At 43.3% G+C, this 20,008-nt stretch overlaps 1 protein-coding gene across 1 annotated transcript in view; it reads left to right on the top strand.

Annotated features, from left to right (window-relative positions):
* scyl2 (SCY1 like pseudokinase 2) overlaps nt 1–20,008 on the top strand; it is a 96,292-nt gene that overhangs the window by 36,139 nt on the left and 40,145 nt on the right. Inside the window, exons 5-10 of the mRNA XM_063058435.1 lie at nt 221–370; nt 4,888–5,109; nt 9,100–9,216; nt 11,252–11,377; nt 12,812–12,988; nt 13,818–13,940. Coding sequence (XP_062914505.1) covers nt 221–370; nt 4,888–5,109; nt 9,100–9,216; nt 11,252–11,377; nt 12,812–12,988; nt 13,818–13,940 — 915 coding nt within the window. The remainder of the gene's footprint in view (nt 1–220; nt 371–4,887; nt 5,110–9,099; nt 9,217–11,251; nt 11,378–12,811; nt 12,989–13,817; nt 13,941–20,008) is intronic.

Consider the following 20,008-nt stretch of genomic DNA (forward strand, 5'->3'; position numbering starts at 1 on the left):
TGTACTCTAGTCTGTAATTCAATCCCTCAGGGTTTGGTGTGTAAAACTCTGTGAACAAACTGTTGTTGCCTAGGAATATGTGACTGGTCCTTCAGGATTTTCAGCAGTACATGTGCTGTCCTAGACTTTGTACTTATAGTATGTCCATGATTATGATCATGTAGTTATTTTAATTAAGTCCATTTTAAACTGCAATAATATGACACTCCTTTACTTGCAGGTTTGTGAAGGCCTCTCCTTTTTGCACAGCAGTGTTAAGATGATTCATGGGAACCTAACACCGGAGAATATCATTCTGAATAGGAGTGGTGCCTGGAAAATCATGGGTTTTGATTTTTGCATATCATCTTGCAATTCATCGGAACAGGAGGTAGTGACAGGATAATTCATTCAATTGCTTTCTGATTCTAACAGGACATTTTGTTATTTTCTTAGCATTTATTATTTCCCAGTGGACGTGGCCTTGTGGATCAGATTAGTCCCTTCCTTACCTATAGTTTTGTGGTGCTGTGCTGTCGTAGCGATTAGTGTAAAACTTTCTGGCGCCAGCAATCACAATTAGGGTTCAATTCCTGTCACTGTCTGCAAGTTTATATGTTCTCCCCACCAAGCAATTACCATCAAAAGATCACTTGCAATACTAGAGGAAACAACACACTGGACCATTGCTATACCACCATCAAGAATGCCTACAGTGCTATTCCATGCCCTCACTTCGGGAAGTCTGATCACCTGGCTGTACTTCTACTCTCTGAGTATAGGCAGGGACTGAAGACTGCAGCACCAGTAGTGAGGACTAAGAAGGTATGGACAAGGGAAGCACAGGAGCGCCTACAGGACTGCTTTGAATCAGTGGACTGGACTGTATTCAGGGATTCATCTTTGAACCTGGATGAGTATGCTGCAGTTGTTACTGACTTCATTAAAACCTGTGTGGATGAGTGTGCACCTACAAAGACTTGCTGTACATTTCCAAACCAAAAGCCATGGATGAACCAGGAGGTACGTCGTCTGCTGAAGACTAGATCTGTGGCATTCAAGTCTGGCGACCCAGGCCTGTACCAGAAAACCAGGTATGATTTGCGGAGGGCTATTTCAAGGGCGAAGAGACAATTTTGAGTGAGGTTGGAGGTGACATTGGATGCACGGCAACTCTGGCAGGGTTTACAGGACGTTACTTCCTACAAAGCGGAACCCAATAGCATGAATGGCAGCGATGCTTCACTACCAGATGAACTCAACACCTTCTATGCACGCTTTGGAAGTGAGAACACAACTACAGCTGTGAAGATCCCTACTGCACCTGATGACCCTGTGATCTCTGTCTCAGAGGCCAATGTTAGGCTGTCTCTAAAGAGAGTGAACCCTTGCAAAGCAGAAGGTCCCGATGGAGTCCCTGGTAAGACTCTGAAAACCTGTGTCGACCAACTAGCGGGAGTATTCAAGAACATTTTCAACCTCACACTGTTACGGGCATAAGTTCCCACTTGCTTCAAAAAGGTAACAATATTACCAGTGCCTAAGAAAAATAATGTGAGCTGCCTGAATGATTATCACCTGGTAGCACTCACATCGACAGTGGTGAAATGCTTTGAGAGTTTAGTCATGGCTAGACTGAACTCCTGCCTCAGCAAGGACATGGACCCATTGCAATTTGCCTTTTGCCATAATAGGTCAACAGCAGACGCAATCACAATGGCTCTCCACACGGCTTTAGACCACCTGGACAACACAGACACTTACTGTTCATTGACTATAGCTCAGCATTTAATACCATCATTCCCACAATCCTGATTGTGAAGTTGCAGAACCTGGGCCTCTGTACCTCCCTCTGCAACTGGATCTAACAGGAAGACCACAACCTGTGCGGACATATCCTCTTCGCTCACTGTCAACACTGGTGCACCTCAGGAATGTGTGCTTAGCCCACTGCTCTACTCTCTATACACCCATGAATGTGTAGCTAGGCACAGGTCAAATACCATTTATAAATTTGCTGATGATACAACCATTGTTGGTAGAATCTCAGGTGGTGATGAGAGGGCATACAAGAGTGAGATATACCAACTAGTGGAGTGGTGTTGCAGCAAAAACCTGGCACTCAATGCCAGTAAGACAAAAGAGCTGATTGTGGACTTCAGAAAGGGTTAAGACGAAGGAGCACCTACCAATCCTCATAGAGGGATCAGAAGTGGAGAAAGTGAACAGTTTCAAGTTTCTGGGTGTCAGGATGTCTGAAGATCTAACCTGGTCCCAACATGTAGATGTAGTTATAAAGAAAGCAAGACAGCGGCTATACTTTATTAGGAATTTGAAGAGACTTGGCATGTCAACAAGTACACTCGAAAACTTCTATAGATGTACCATGGAGAGCATCTTGACAGGCTGCATCACTGTCTGGTATGGAGGGGCTACTGCACAGGACCGAAAGAAGTTGCAGAGGGTTGTAAATCTAGTCAGCTCCATCTTGGGTACTAGCCTACAAAGTACCCAGGACATCTTTAGGGAGCGGTGTCTCAGAAAGGCAGCGTCCATTATTAAGGACTTCCATGCCCTTTTCTCACTGTTACCATCAGGTAGGAGATACAGAAGTCTGAAGGAACTCACTCAGCGATCCAGAAACAGCTTCTTCCCCTCTGCCATCTGATTCCTAAATGGACTTTGAACCCTTGGACACTACCTCACTTTTTTTAAATATACAGTATTTCTGATTTTTGCATGTTTTTTAATCTATTCAATACATGTATACTGTAATTGATTTATTTATTATGATTTTTTTCTCTTCTATATTATGTATTGCATTGAACTGCTGCTGCTTAGTTAACAAATTTCACGTCACATGCAGGTGATAATAAACCTGATTCTGTTTCTGAATCTAACTGCGTGGGTTTCCTCCAGGTGCTCTGGTTTCTCCCCACATTCCAAGACATATGGGTTAGTGTTAATAAGTTGTGGGCATGCTATGTTGTCATGGAAGCATGGTAACACTTGGAGTATTTCCCCAGCACATCCTTGGAATGTGTTGGACTTTAATGCAAGCAACGCATTTCACTGTATGTTTTGCTGTTTCAATGTACATATGACAAATAAAACTAATCTCATTTAAACAGAATGGGTGAGCCAAAGGGCCTGTTTCCATGCTGTAACTCTGTGATTCATCTGGTCAAACAGAATCTACAATGAGTGAACTAAATTAATGTTTCAGACTTATAACCATTCATCAAGTTACAGGAAAGCTGCTGATGACAGATCAGTCTAGCCCTTCCCTCCTACAGAGCCCACAACCCTTCATATTTTAAATAGAGTTCGAATTTTATCATAGTAGCCAGAGAATTTAAACAGATAATGTTGAGCAGATGCCATCAGTGCTAATGAAACTAGGATTATTGCAAAAGCTCATTTGATTCTCTTTTCTCTTTCAATCAGCTGTCCTGACTGCATCTGGTGTGAGGTCCAAAGCAGTGAGATTTACTCTTGATCATAAAACATTTTGTTATGAAGTCACCATGACGTAGAATGCACACAGGGTGATTTTAACAAGAATAGGCCATTCGGCCCAACAAAGCTTGCCACATTCCTATTCATATAGTGTGTTGATATAACTATCAAGTTTAGATTTGAAAGTCTCTAAGGTACCCAACTAGGTAGTTTGTTCCACATGTCCACAGCTCACCGTGTTAAAAAAAATTACTTCCTGATGTTAGTCTGAAATCTCCACGTGTCCTTGACGTTGGATTACTTTTGAAGTAGCAGCAGACATCCACCTTACTTATACCCTTAATGATTTTGAACACTTCTATCATGTCTCCTCTCATTCTATGTTTACTAAGGTTAAAAAGATTTAATTCTTTCAATCTTTCATCATAGCTTTGTGGACTGAAGGGCCTGTATTGTACTGTAGGTTTTTTATGTTTCTAAACCTCATACCCTGCAGAATTGGAATGAGTCTAGTTGTCCTTTTCTGAACTCTCTCTAGTGCCGTCACATAATATGGAGAACAAAATTGTATACAGTACTCAAGGTGTGGCCTCAGAAGCGTAATATACAGCTTCCGGAGAATGACTCTAGACTTGAGCTCCACTGAGCGCATTATATAGCCAGCATTCTGTTAGTCTTCCTAATTGCTTCTGTGCATTGTCTAGGTGTTGATAGTAATGAGTCTACCAGGACACCCAAAACCTGCTCATACAGTGCGCTTTTTAACTCAAGGGCCCCCGATTGTGTATTTATAGCTAATATTTCTGCTTCCTATATGTAATACTTGTATTAAATTTCATCTGCCATTTATCTGCCCACATCCTGATTTTGTTTAGATCTAACTATTGATTCTGCTGCCTGAATGTTATCAGACCGTTCCCCCTAATTTTGTGTCATCAGCAAACTTTACCATGAGGTGGCTAAATGTTGCTGGACCAAAGACTGTTTGCAGTGGATAATGCTGGGTTTTACAATTTGGATTTAGTTAAATCAGGTTTTTTTTTGTGGAACGTAACTTGAAATGCTGGAGGAACTCAGCAGGTCAGGCAGCATCTATGGAGAGAAATCAACAGTTGACCCATAACATTGATTATTTATTCCTTTCTATGGAAATCTGGAATAATGCAAACAAAATGTTGGAAAAACTCAGCAAGTCAAGCAGCATCCATGGAGGGTAATAAATAGTCGATGTTTTGGGTCAGCTACTTTGACTCTTTATTTTCCTCCATAGATGCTGCCTAGCTTGTCGAGTTCCTCCAGCATTTTGTGTGTGGTGTTCAAGATTTCCAACATACTAATAGAGTGCTACAGCACAGATACTAGCCCTTCGGCCTATCTAGTCCATGCCAGACTATTATTATGCATCTGCAGAATCTCTTGTGTTTATATTTTTCTCATTCCCTTTTGCAGCTTAAATTTACATGCAAGGAGTGGGACCCAAACCTTCCTCCTTTGTGCCTTCCGAACCCAGAATACGTTGCTCCGGAGTACATTCTATCAGTGAGCTGTGATCTGGCCAGTGACATGTACTCCTTAGGAGGTGTCATGTTCACCGTGTTTAATGACGGCACACCCATCTTTGAAGTCAACAAGCAGGACATCTTCAAGAGTTTCAGCAGACAACTGGATCAGGTAATCGAAAAGCACAAAAACTGTAGAGAATGAACATTAATAAAAACCGGCAGTGTTGCAAATGCTCAACAGGTTAGTCAGCATCTGTGGAGAGAGCAGCAGTGTGCTGAAGGCGATGACCTTTTATCAGACTGGCTATTCTCTTGAATCCACCTCTTACCCACCTCCTTTCTTCTCATGTCTCCCAGAACCTACTTCCTAGTCTCTATTGAAAGGCCTAGATAAAGAGGACATGGAGAGGATGTTTCCTCTAGTGAGGAAGTCCAGAACCGGAGGGCACAGCATCAGAATGGAAGGACATACCTTCCAAACAGGGATGAGGAGGAATTTCTTTAGCCAGAGAGTGGTGAATTTGTGGAATTAATTGCCACGAATGGCTGTGGAGGCTAAGTCATTGGGTATATTTAAAGCGCAGTTTGATGTTCTTGATTTATAAAGGCATCGAATATAACAGGCAGAAGGTAGAGTGGGGTTGAGAGGGATAGTAAATTGGCCATGATGGAATGGCAGAGCAGACTCAAAGGATGTGTTACCTAATTCTGCTCCTATATCTTATGGTCTGCCTACCCTTGTGCCCTGGACCACCCTGATGTGAGATTATGACCCTCTAAGCTGCCTGTCCCACTTACCTTCATATATTGCAATAATCTCACTCTCATCATTTCAGGGCTCATAAAAGCCATAGTTGTTACTTCCCTGTACAGAATATTGACTTTTCAGATTCAGATTAATTTATTCCTCACACATATATCAGTGAAGTGCATCATTTGTGTTAACAACCAACGTAACCTAAGGACGTGCTGGGGCCACACCTTCTGCATCAATATAGCAGCCCTCAGTGCTCAGCAGAACAACAATTAACAACAGAGAGGAGAGACTGCCTTCTGATTGCTGGTGGGGTCACTCTGTTGCTGGAGAGGGGAGAGGCAGATGCTGTGCCCAGGTTTTCTGCATTTTGGATATGGACTTCTTTCAGTCTTATAGTTTTTCATACTCTGTGTTTTTCGCCTGATCTTTCTCATTTTTTGTGTGAGGGGGATTGGGAGCCGATGTGCCTGTTCCATTTTATTTTTATTTTGTGCAGGGAGTTGGAATTTGGGGGTTGACGATTGTCCTGTTGTTCTTTTTTTCTTGATTTTGTGGCTACCTGCGTAAGAAAAACGTCAGAGTTGTATACTTTGATAATAAATGACCTTTCAACCATTGAGCTTTGAACTGCAAAAACAAACTCCATTCCCCCCTGCCCCACCTCCTGCGCACACAAATGCATTGTCCTCCAATCCCAGCACAGCTGCCTCTTGCTGAGTCTCCAGTGGACTTTTAACTCATTTTCACATGGAACACAGTGCTCTAGTTCCAAACTAATTTTCTTCCTCTGATCTACTATTACCTCATAAATTTGTGTTGCCTTTTCCAACCACTCCAGTGTTTGAATCTCCTCCTTTCCCTGGCACTGAACTGGCTCTAATTAAACACAAAATAATCTGCAGATGCTGGGGTCAAAGCAATACTCACAACATGCTGGAGGAACTCAGCAGGCCGGGCAGCATCAGTGGAAAAGATCGGTCGACGTTTCGGGCTGGAACCCTTCGTCAGGACTGAAGAGGGAAGGGGCAGAGGCCCTATAAAGAAGGTGGGGGGAGGGTGGGAAGGAGAAGGCTGGTAGGTTCCAGGTGAAAAACCAGTAAAGGGAAAGATAAAGGGGTGGGGGAGGGGAAGCAGGGAGGGATAGGCAGGAAAGGTGAAGAAGGAATAGGGGAAAACACAATGGGTAGTAGAAGGAGGCGGAACTATGAGGGAGGTGATAGGCAGCTGGGGGAGGGGGCAGAGTGAAATAGGGATAGAGGAAGAGAGGGGGAGGGAATTACCGGAAGTTGGAGAATTCTGTGTTCATACCAAGGGGCTGGAGACTACTTAGACGGTATATGAGGTGTTGCTCCTCCAACCTGAGTTTAGCCTCATCATGGCAGTAGAGGAGGCCATGTATGGACATATCTGAATGAGAGTGGGAAGCAGAGTTGAAGTGGGTGGCTACTGGGAGATCCTGTCTGTTGTGGCGGACGGAGCAGAGGTGCTCAACGAAGCGGTCCCCCAATCTGCGTCAGGTTTCACCGATGTAGAGGAGGCCACACTGGATGCAATAGGTGACCCCAACAGACTCACAAGTGAAGTGTTGCCTCACTTGGAAGGACTGTGTGGGGCCCTGAATGGTGGCAAGAGAGGAGGTGTAGGGACAGGTGTAGCACTTGCGCTTACAGGGTTAAGTGCCAGGTGGGAGGTCCGTGGGGAGGGACCGATCCCTGCGGAAAGTGGAGAGAGGTGGAGAGGGAAAGATGTGCTTAGTGAAATTGCAGTGCAGGCAGACAAATAAAGTGCAAGGACCTCAAGGAAGTAGATTGATGTAGATTTGTTTATTATGTGCACATCGAAGCCTACAGTGAAATCCTGATGAAGGGTCTCGGCCTGAAACGTCGACTGCACCTCTTCCTAGAGATGCTGCCTGGCCTGCTGCGTTCACCAGCAACTTTTATGTGTGTTGCTTGAATTTCCAGCATCTGCAGAATTCCTGTTGTTAGTGAAATGCGTTGTTTGCGTTAACAACCAACACAAACTCAGAATATGCTGGAGGCAGCCTAGGAGTGTTGCCACACATTCCGGCGCAAACATTGCATGTCCCCAATGTTTAGTGGAACAACAGCAGCGAAACAGGTAACTTCCCTTCCTCTCATCTATGCACCTACTCACACATACAAACAGTCCTCCAATCACAGGACAGGCTGCCTCCTGGGCTCTAACCTTCATTGGACTCACAGACATCAGGCCTCCGATTTCCCCAATAGACTGGAATTCATGGCTCTGGCCAATGGGCCTCCACTTCCAGGCTTCTGGCCAATGGGCCTCGACTTTCAGGCTTCTAGTTGATCTTCGGGCTTTGATCTTCAGTACTGACCTCACAGCTGAACTTCAGACTCACTGACTGACATTACTTGGGGAACCAGCCATTGTTTTTTCTGATCTTTGTCCATGGCTGACATCCATCCTTTCATCTATGTCGTCGCTGGCCTTCGAGTGTGTAACGTAGAGTAGAGGCCTAGACTCAGGCCTGACCTCTAACCTCTCACATCTCTGTGCCTAACTCCCAACCTGACCCCTAACTCCACTTCTCTTTCTGTGTTTAAGTATTTGATTAAAACGCACGTCCAGGGCTTAGCTGCCATCATTGGTCTTTTAATTGTTTTACCACATAATTTATTTTTCTTTTGTGTATCTTGCAAGAGTAAAAACATAGAACAAGTGTCTTAAATAGTTTGCTGTAAATACTGTGCAGGTCAGGCAGCATCTGCGGGAAGAGAAACAGTCATCAACTCACAGACCCTTTGTCAATACCAGGAAAAAGTGAAAATAAATTAGCTTTAAGGTGCAAAGAAGCAGAGAAATGGATAAGACAGAGATAATATAGTCATAGAACACTACAGTGCAGAATCAGGCCCTGAGGCCCATCTAGCCCATGCCAAGCTGTTACTTTGTTTAGTCCCATCTACCTGTTCTTGGACCATAGCCCTCAAGACCCCTCCCATCTGTGAACCTATCCAAACTTCTCTTAAATGTTGTGATCAAATCTGCATCCACCATTTCTGCAGGCAGCTCGATCCACACTCTTGCCCACCCTCTGAGTGAAGAAGTTGCCCGTCAGGTACACCTTAAACATTTCACCTTTCACCCTTAACCTATGACCTTGAGTTTTGGTCTCACCCAACCTCAGTGGGTAAAGCCTGCTTACATTTACCCTATCTCTATCCTTCATAAGGGGGAGGTTGAGGGGTGGAGGTCAGGGTTGCCGTGGGGATAGGTTTTTGAAGTCTTTCAGTCAATGGGTTAATGTTGACAGTTCGAGAGAGAAAAAAATCAAGTTTGTGAGAGATTTTCAAACATGACTTGCCGTTGTTTGGTTTGAGGATTGAATTATGAATGTCTTTTCTGCTTTTGCAGCTCACTCGATTAGGCCCTGGCATACTGCAGAAGGTTCCCGAGGAGGTCCGGGAGCATCTGAAATTGCTCCTAAATGTAACGCCGGCTGTGAGACCAGATGCTGATCAGCTATGTAAGGTGAGCAGGCAGCAGGCACACAGATATGAAATTACATCTCTCCACTTGTTGAAACCAGGTGATTCTCTCTCCTGTCCAGTGATTTTGTAGTTCTCAGCAGTGGAAGTACTTTTACAAAGCAGCCAACAAAAAAAAAGCACATTTTATGCACCTCAGGCTTCCTGAAACAAGAGATTGATAAATGATAGGCCAATCTGTGTGTTTAGTGATATTGGTTCAGCCTGGTACTTCAGGGAAAGCTCCTTACCCTTCATAGGATCAAGGATCAACTTTATTTCCCATATACATGTACATTATTAAGAATTTGCTGTGGTGTGTTGGTCAGGGCACAGCACACAAGAAACAACAACCTTCAACAACTATAAAGAATTATATAAAAATAAAGAATTGTGTATAGTGAAAAAACTAATAAAATTAGTGTCTGAAAGAGGATGTGGAATAAAATGTGCATCAACACAAATACTAGCTTGCATTTACAATGTAAGCAGCATTATCAATGGGTTTACAGAAAGATGAAAGGGGTAATAGATAAAGGGGTAAGAGCTGAACTAGAATGGTTGATCAGATCAATCGCCTGGGCGAAGAAACTTTCAAGATGGTGTGAAGTTTTAGTTTTCATAGCGCTATAGCGCTTTCCAGAAGGGAGCTTTAGGAAAAGGCCGTTTGCAGGGCGGGTAGTGTCTGTAAAGGTTTTTTCCTTCCCACTTGTTTGTCCTGGACACAAACGAGTCCAGCAGGGATGGTAGATTTCTTAGAAGAGTTGCTTGAGGAACTTTACATTAATTTGAGAAAGGCAGGACATCTGAATCAGAAACAGGTTTTTATCACTGATTCTTGTTGTGAAATTGATTGCTTTGTGGCAGCAGCAGAGTGCAAGACAGAAAAGATTAAGTTACAATAAATATAAATAAATAGTGCCAAAGAGGAATCGTGATGTTGTGTTCATCAGTGCATGGACCATTCGGAAATCTGATGGTGGGGGGAAAATTATTCCTAAAATGTTGAGTGTGGGTCTTCAGGCTACCGTACCTCCTCCCTAATGACAATAGGATAAACTTCAGATCTATTTGTCACGGGTTCATGGAAACATGAAATGTATCTTATGCTTTCACAACCAACACAACCACACATTCTGGCACCATCACAGCATGCCCACCATGTTTAGCAGAAAGCGAACAGCAGTAGCAGCAACAACAGCAACAAAACCCAACAAGACAGCAACAGCAAAACAACCTCTTTTGCACCCTCCTATCCACTGACTCATTGGCACACACAGACAGCCTCCAACCCCGGGACAGGCCATTTTTGGACCTCCAGTCCTTGGGCCCAGACTCTCAGGCTTATGACAAGTTCATGAAAATGAGAAAAGGTTATGTCTCAGGTGCTGAAGGTTGCACAGATGATTTTCAAGTTGGTGACATGCTTGCTTCTTCACTGCTGCTCCTCCAACAGTGTGGCAAGCCCCTCAGTATGACAGGTTTGCACAGTTGGTCCATGTGTTTGGCTGATGTCACTCCAAAGAGAAAAGCCCTGGATCACTCAGCCTATGTTAATACAGCATGCCCTCAAGTCCAGGCAGAATTCTAGTAAATCTCCTCTGCACCGACACTCTTCTGATAATGAGGTGACCAGAATTGGACACACTCTGTTCTTTCAGCTTCCGTGCCTGAGTCCTGACCATCAGTAGTTAACCAATGATTGTCTGATTGCAGAAGTGGTGGATGCGGGTTTATTTGCAACAGTTAAGACAAGTTTGGATGGGAGGAGTATGAAGGGCTGTGGTCCACGTGTAGATCAATGGCAGAACAACTGTTCAGCATGGACTAGATAGGCTGAAAAGTCTTTCTGTGCTTTAGTGCTCTGTGTATTTATAGCTGAATATATATACTCTTTTAAAAAAGGTTCTGACGTGCGCTTGATTATTTTTGATCAGTGTTTGAGAAAATAATTCTGGCATCAAATTGAATTTCCATGAAACCTTTGAGCTCATTATTTATTTGTTTTGTTCTGATGAACTTTGTGTGCTCTTTCCCAGATCCCTTTTTTTGATGACATAGGGGCTATGACTCTGCAGTATTTTGATACCCTCTTCCAGCGAGACAACCTACAGAAGTCACAATTTTACAAAGGGCTGCCGAAAGTTCTGCCAAAGCTTCCCAAGGTCTGGTTAGTTCCATTGTGACTGGTAATGGCAGTGAAACTTAGTTCCTCAAATCACTATTGACATTGGTTTATTATTGTCACATGGACCGATATACAGCGTGAAGATTGTCATATACTGTCATACAAATCAGAGTTTGAAATAAATTTATTAGCAAAGTACATATATATCACCATATACAACCCTGAGATTTATTTTTTTGTGGACATCCTCAATAAATCCCATAACTATAACAGAATCAATGAAAGACTGCACCAGCAGGACGGACAACCAGTTCAAATGACAGCCATCTGTGCAAATACAAAAAGAAAGAAAAAAGTACAATAATAACAGCTAAATGAGCAATAAATACTGAGAAAATGAGATGAGTCCTTGAAAATGAGTCCATAGGGTGTGGGAAGAATTCAGTAATGGGGCAAATGAAGTTGAATGAAATTATCTTTGGTTCAAGAGCCCAATAGTTGAGCGGTAATAACTGTTCCTGAACGTGGTGGTGTGAGTCCCGAGGCTCCAGTACCACCTTCCTTATGGCAGCAGCGAGAAGGGAGCATGACCTGGATGGTGGGGGTCCCTGGTAATGGATGCTGCTTTCCTGCAGCAATGTTTCATGTAGATGTACTCAATGGTGGGAAGGGGTTACCGAAGATGGATTGGGCCATATGCACTGCTTTTGGTAGGATTCTCTTTTCAAGGCCATTGGTGTTTCCATACCAGGCTGTGATGCATCCAGTCAAAATACTCTCCACCACACATCTGTAGAAGTTTGTCAAAGTTCTAGAGATCATGCTGAATCTTCGCAAACAGTGAAAGAAGTAGAAGCACTACCGTGCTTTCTTTGTATTTGCATCTATGTGCTGGGCCCAGGACAGGTCCTCTGAAAGGATAACACTGAGGAATTTGTAGTTGCTAATCTTTTCCATCTCTGGTCCCCCAATGAGGACTGGCTCATGGACCTCTAGTTTCCTCCTCCTGACGTCAATCAATCATCAGCTCCTTGGTTTGACTGACATTGAGTAAGAGGTTGGCGTTGTGGCACCAGTCAGCTGGATTTTCAATCTCCCTCCTAAATACTGATTCGTCGCCACCTTTGATTTGGCCTCGGTAAGCTGATAAACCTCTTCTGCACCTTCTCATATCTGGTTGGGAGAGGAGATGGGGGAAGTGAATGTTCGTGAATAAAAGATGGTCTAAACCCATTGATATGTTGAATCAAAATACAGATTGCTGGGAAATAAATGGAAAACGCCAACAGAGATGAGAAGGAATTTATTTAGCCAGAGGGTGGTGAATCTGTGAAATTCATTGCCACAGACAGCTATGTCATTGGGTATACTTAAAGTGGAGTTTGATAGGTTCTTGAGTAGTAAGGATGTCATTCTAACAAAGGATGAATCTCTGTATTAATTCCGTCGTTGTTGTTTTTTTCTGATCTAGCGGGTTGTAGTTCAGCGCATCCTACCGTGCTTGACGTCAGAGTTTGTGAACCCGGACATGGTGCCCTTTGTCCTGCCGAACGTCCTGCTCATCGTTGAAGAATGCACCAAGGAGGAGTACGTTAAGCTAATTCTCCCAGACCTGGTACCAGTCTTCAAGTTGCAAGAGCCCATTCAGGTACAGAGAATCGAGACCATCAAGAAGCTGCAAAGAATGAAACAGTCTGAATTTTGTTTAGGTTGAGATGCACAGGCTAAAAGCAAAGGGAAATTGCAGCGTGTCCTGCTCACTGTAGCCCACTGTGGCTGTGTATGTGTAATACTACTTCAGTTGTGAGTGTGATTAGCAGCCATTCAATAGAGAGCCATGCATGTTCATTGGGGGCAGATGTAATATCCTTCCAGAGTTGTGGGTTACACAGTGCCCCACCACTAATTCACTCACTTGAGCTGCTTAGAGATTGTGGTATGGCTTTGTGTCATCCCGAGACCCAAATCTGCCAGGTCTTCTTGCTGTCTGCAAACTGCTTTTGGGTGAATTTCTGTTTGTTGCTCAAACTAAAAAGAAATATTATTTTTGTGTGTGCTCTTTAGCAATCTGTGAAGTACTCCATGCTGCATGTAAATTAAGTAAATTATTCTTTTTCTTTTCATGCTTCAGGCTAGCAACATGGTGAGTTGAATGCACATCTAGATACAAAGCTGAAAAGAAATAGACAGTCTTATTAGCTTTTGCATTTTTTTTTCTGTCAATCTCTGACACTTATGCTAAATGTCAATCTAATGGAATATATTTATTATCTGTTAACTTCTTTGTGGTAATGTTACTTTTAAGTGTTGTGAGAGTTACATGTACTGTGCTGTGCTACTTGGAACATTGTTTCGTTTGATGGTATAAATGTATGCGGTTGAGTGACAATAAACTTGAATTAATTTTCATATATTTTACTGGTTTACTTGGAGAAGTAACAAATTGAATGAAGTTATTTGTGTTCTGTTGTGATTAGGTGCTGCTAATCTTCTTGCAAAAGATGGATTTGTTGTTAACAAAAACTCCTCCAGAAGATATAAAAAACACGGTCTTACCGATGATTTACCGGGCTCTGGAAGCACCATCAATTCAGATTCAGGTATAGTCTTACTGAAGAGCACAGAGAGATTTCGAGCAATGACATATCGCTGACATGAATGATGTGGACTCTGTAACATTATGAAGTCCCAAACTATTCAATCAATCCCTATAACTCAGGTCCTCATATCCCAGCAATATCCTTGTAAATTTTCTCTGCACTTGTTCAGTTGTATTTACATCTTTCCTGTAGGCAGGTGACCAAAACTGCACACAAAATTCCAAATTAGGCCTCACAAGTGTCTTACACAATTTCAACATAACATCCCAATTCCTGTACTCAGTACTTTGATTTATGAAGGCCAATGTGCTAACAGTTTTCAACATTATCTACCTGTAACACCACTTTCAAGGAATTATGTGATCTGTATTCCCAGATCCCTTTTGTCTATCACACCCCTCAGTGCCCTACTGCTCACCGTGTCAGACCTACCTTGGTTGGTCATTCCAAAGTGCAATTTGTCATATCTACATTAAAACATATATTGAAATTCATTGATTGTGTCAACAGCCAACATAACAAGTCCACAATCTACTAGCCCAAACCCATCCGTCTTTGGAACGTGGGAGAAAACTGAGCACCCAGAGGAATCTCATGTGGTCACATGGAAAATGAACAAGTACCTTCCAGCCAATAGTTGGAATTGAACCCCAAGCTAGTGCTGTAAGACATTACACTAATCAGGAGAAGGAAGGGAAGTGAGCAGCCAATACAGAGTACCCCTGTGGCTGTTCCCCTCAGTAATAAGTATACTGTTTTGGATACTGTTAAGGGGAACAACCTATTGGGTTTGGGGTGCAGTGACTGGGTCTTTGGTCTTGAGTATGGCGCTGTGGCTCAGAAGAGGAGAGGTGAAGAGGACTGCACCTCTGTAGATGGAGGAATAGAGATGAGATTCTGTGGACATGAAAGAGATACCGGGATGGTATGTTGCCTCCCAGGTGCCAGGGTAGGGATGTCTTGGATCAGGTCCATGGTATTCTAAAGGGGGAGGGGGAGCAGAAGTCTTGCTATGTATTGGTACCAATGGCATAGATAGGAAAGGTGAAGAGGTCCTGGAAAAAAGAGTTTTATGGAGATGGGTAGGAAACAGAAAAGCAGGACTGCCAGAGTAGTAATCTCTGAATTACTGCTTGTGCCACGTGTCAGGGTAATAGGAGAAGAATAGGAACATTTGGCAGATAAATGCTTGGCTGAGGAACTGGTGCAGGGGGTAAGGTTTTAGATTTCTAGATCATTGGGATCTCCTCTAGAGATCCTTCTTCTAGGGAAGGTATGACCTGTATAAAAGGGATGAGTTACAGCTGAACCTGAGGGTAACCAGTATCCTCGTGGGCAGGTTTGCTGGAGCTGTTGAAGAAGGTTTAAACTAATTTGGCAGGGGGGTGGGAACCGGAGTGATAGGACTGAGGAAGGGGCAGTTAATTTACAAATAGGGGCAGTGTGTAGTGAGACTGATAGCAAGGACAGGTTGATGATAGGGTTAGAATTACAGTCAACGGGATAAGTCACGATGTAAAAGGGGAACAAAATCAAAAGGGTGAAGAATACAGGATTGAAAGTGTTCTATTTGAATGCACACAGTATATGGAATAAAGCAGATGAATTTGTAGCACAGTTACAGATTGGCATGTATGATATTGTAGGCATCACTGAATCTTGGCTGAAAGCAGATTATAGCTGGGAGCGTAACATCCAAGAATGCACATTGAATCCAAAGGACAGGCAGGTACATAGAGGGGGTAGGGTGGCTCTGATAGTAAAGGAAGAAATCAAATCCTTGGAAAGAGGTGACATAGAATTGGAAGGTATGGAATTCTTGTGGATAGAGCTAAGAACAAAGGTAAAAAGATCCTGATGGGTGTTAACTGCAGGCCTCTGAACTGTAGCAAAGATGTAGGCTACAAATTACAAAGCAGGTGGAAAAGGCATGTCAAAAGGACAGTGTTACGATAGTTCAATATGCAGGTAAATTGGGAAAATCAGGTTGATGCTCTATCCCAAGAGGGGAAATTTGTAGAATGCCTTGGGGATGGCTTTTAAGAGCAGCTCATAGTTGAACCCACCAGGGGATCGATCAGCTATTCTAGATTGGGTGTTGTGTAACGAACCAGAAATTATTATATTGAATGGATTTTATTACTTACATTCTTCATGTACATGAGGAGTAAAAATCTTTACGTTACATCTCCATCTAAATGTGCAATGTGCAATTTATAGTAATTTATAATAAATAGTATGTACAACAGGATAGTCAGTATAGCATAGAAATACAGTTGTGTCAGCATGAGTTAAGTAGACTTGATAGCCTGGTGGAAGAAGCTGTCCCGGAGCTTGTTGGTCTTGGCTTTTATGCTACGGTACCACTTCCCGAATAGTAGCAGCTGGAACAGTTTGTGGTTGGGATAACTTGGGTCCCCAATGATCCTTTGGGCCCTTTTTACACACCTGCGTTTGTAAAAGTCCTGAATAATGGGAAGTTCATATCTACAGATGCACTGGGCTGTCCGCACCACTCTCTGCAGAGTCCTGTGATTGAGGGAAGTACAGTTCTCATACCAGACAGTGATGCAGCCAGTCAGGATGCTCTCAATTGCACCCCTGTAGAAAGTTCTTAGGATTTAGGGGCCCATACCAAACTTCTTCAAATGTCTGAGGTGAAAGAGGCACTCTTGTACCTTTTTCACCACACAGCCAGTATGTATAGGCCATGTGAGATCCTTGTTGAGGTGTATGCTGAGGAACTTAAAGCTCTCAACCCCAGATCCCTTGATGTCAATAAGCTGCGTATGTTATCGGTGGAGAGTTGTGTCTAGATCTTGTCCCTGTATTTTCGTTTCACTGCCTTGATGGCTTTGTGTAGCTACATTTCTTAAGTTCCTGTTAGTCACTGGCAATGTAAGCTCTGTGTCACGCAGTAAGTGCTGCTCACATGGAGCTGTTGATCCAGGGCTTCTGGCTTGGATAGACCCTGATCGATTTCTGGGGACAACATCCTCGATGCACTTCCGGATGAAACTTGTGACCCCTTCCGTGAACTCAGAGACATCCCCATCATGGAAGACATTGGAGTTGACCTTAAAGAGCTTAGGTAAAGGAATCCTAAGGTGCCAGTGATCATAAGATGATAGAATTCACCCTGCGATTTGAGATGGAGATGCTAAAGTCAGATGTATCAGTATTACCATAAGACATAGGAGCAGAATTAGGCCATTCAGCCCATTGATTCTTCTCCGCCAGTCCATCATGGCTGATCCCGAATCCCACTCAACCACATACACCAGCCTTCTTGCCAAAACCTTTCATGCCCTGACCAATCAGGAAACTATCAATTTTTGCTTTAAATATACCCACAGTCTTGGTCTCCACAACTGTCTGTGACAGAGTATTTCACTGATTAACTACTCTCTGGCTAAAAGAATTCATCCTTGCCTCTGTTCTAAAAGCTCATTCCTGAATTTTGAGGCTATGCCCTCTAGTTCTGGACACACCCAACATAGGAAACATCCTCTCTGTATCCACCTTATCTAGTCCTTTCAACATTTGGTGTGTTTCAATGAGATTCCCCCACATTCTTCTAATTCTAGTGAGTACAGGCCCAAAGCTGCCAAACGCTCCTCAAATGTTAATCCCTTCATTCCCAGAATCATCCTTGTGAGCCTCCTGTGGACTCTGTCTAATGATGATATTTTTGAGATATGGAGCCCAAAACTGTTGACAATAGTCTAAGTGCGGTCTGACTAGTGTCTTATAAAGGCACAGCGTTATCTCCGTGCTATTCCCCTTGAAATGAATGCCAACAATCATTTGCCTTCTTTGCCACAGACTCAACCTGTAAATTAACCTTCTGGGAGTCTTGCACGAGGACTTCTAAGTCCCTCTGCACCTCTGGTGTTTGAACCTTCTCCCCATTTAGATAATGGTCTGCACTTTTGTTCCTGTTACCAAAATGCATTATCATACATTTCCCACACTGTATTCCACCTGCCACTTCTTTTTGCCTATTCTTCCAATTTGTCTAAATCCTACTGCAATCTCATTGCTTCCTTAAAACTACCTACCCCTCCACCTATCTGCATATCATCCGCAAACTTTGCCTCAAAGCCATCAATTCCATTATGTAAATTGTTGACAAACAATGTGGAAATTAGTGGTCCCAATACTGACCCCTGAGAGTAGATTAGATTATGAGGACACTCAGTCATTTATTGTCATTTAGAAATGATACAATGTTCCTCCAGAGTGATAGCACAAAAAAAGGACAAACCAAAGACTAACACTGACAAGACCACATAATTGTAACAAATAGTTACAGCAGTGCAAAGCAATACCATAATTTGATGAAGAGCAGACCATGGGCACGGTAAAAAAAAAGTCTCAAAGTCCCGATCGACTCCCGATAGTCCCGATAGCAGGCGGCAAAAGGGAGAAACTCTCCCTGCCATAAACCTCCAGGTGCCGACAACTGCTGATGCATTGGAAGCACCCGACCACAGCCGACTTGAGTCCATCCGAAAACTGTGAGCCTCCAACCAACCCCCCTGATACAGCCTCCTGAGCATCATCCTCTGCCGAGCGCTTCGACCCCGCCCCGGCCGCCGAGCAACAAGCAAAGCCGAGGACTCGGGGCCTTCTCCGGAGATTCTGGATCACACAGTAGCAGTGGCAGCGAAGAAGGCATTTCAGAAGCTTCTCCAGATGTTCTTCCGTGCTCTCACGTCTGTCTCCATCAAATCAGGATTGTGCACGGCACCCTACTTGACAGATAACAGATATCATTCACCGGAGTGGCCGCTGCAAGCTGCCTCGCGCTGCCATCGTCTCCTCCTCCAAACTTGTGCCTCCACTAGTCACTGGCAGCCAACCAGAAAAGGCCCCTTTTATTCCCACTCACTGCCTCCTGCCTGTCTGCCATTCCTCTATCCATGCCAGAATCTCTCCTGTAATGTATGGGATTTTACCTTGTTAAGCAGTCTCATATGTGGCACCTTATCAAATGCCTTCTGAAAATCCAAATAAATGACATCCAATGTCTCTCCTTTCCACTCTGCTCGTTACTTCCTCGAAAAACTCTAACAGATTTGTCAGTGAAGGTTTCCCTTTACAGAAGCCATGCTGACGTTGACATATTTTATCATTACTCTCCAAATACTTTGAGACCGCATCCTTACTAATAGACTCCAACACTTTCCCAACCATTGAGGTTAGGCTAACTGGCCTACAAATTCCTTTCTTTTGCCTTCCTCCCTTTTTAAAGAGTGGAGTGATATTTGCAATCTTCTAGTCCTCTGGAACCATGTCAGGATCAAGTGATTCTTAATATCCAATACATCTGCTATCTTTTCAGCAAGCTCTTTCAGAACTCTGGGATGTAATCTATCTGTTTCCAGGTGACTTATCCACCTTAAGACCTTGCAGTTTGCCTAGCACTTTTTCCTTTGTAATAGAATGGCACTCACTCCCCAGCACTCACAGACCTCTGGCACACTGCTCATATCTTCCACAGTGAAGACTGATGCAAATTACTTATTAAATTCATCGCCGTTCCTTTGTCCCCATTACTACCTCACCAACATCATTTTCCAGTGGTGTAATATTGACTCTCACTTTCCTTTTACTCTATATAACTGAAAAAACTTCTAGTATTACAGTGGAGTAAAGGAAATTATCGAGGAATGAGAGGACAGCTGGCGAAAGTTGATTGGAAGTGGACACTAGCAGGGATGACAGCAGAACAGCAATGGCTGGAAAATCAAACTGCTGGAAAATAATGCTAAAAAGATAGTAATGTGGAGATAACAAAATAGTGGAGGAACTAAAGTGTTGTGCATCAGTCTTTGCTATGGAAGATGCTACCAGTATGCCAAAAATTTGAGTGTCCGGGGGCAGAAGTGAGTGTAGTTGCTATCACTAAGGAAGAGGTGCTTGGGAAGCTGAAAGGTCTGGAGGTAGATGGGCTGCAACCCAGGATCCTGAAAGAGGTAGCTGAAGAGATTGTGGAGCAATATGAGTTGCAAGTGTATGCGGCCATGCATGAACTGGAATGCAGCCACACACATCACCTTTGT

This window comes from Mobula hypostoma, chromosome 9 (assembly GCF_963921235.1).
Source record: "Mobula hypostoma chromosome 9, sMobHyp1.1, whole genome shotgun sequence".
Classification (NCBI taxonomy): Eukaryota; Metazoa; Chordata; class Chondrichthyes; order Myliobatiformes; family Myliobatidae; genus Mobula; species Mobula hypostoma.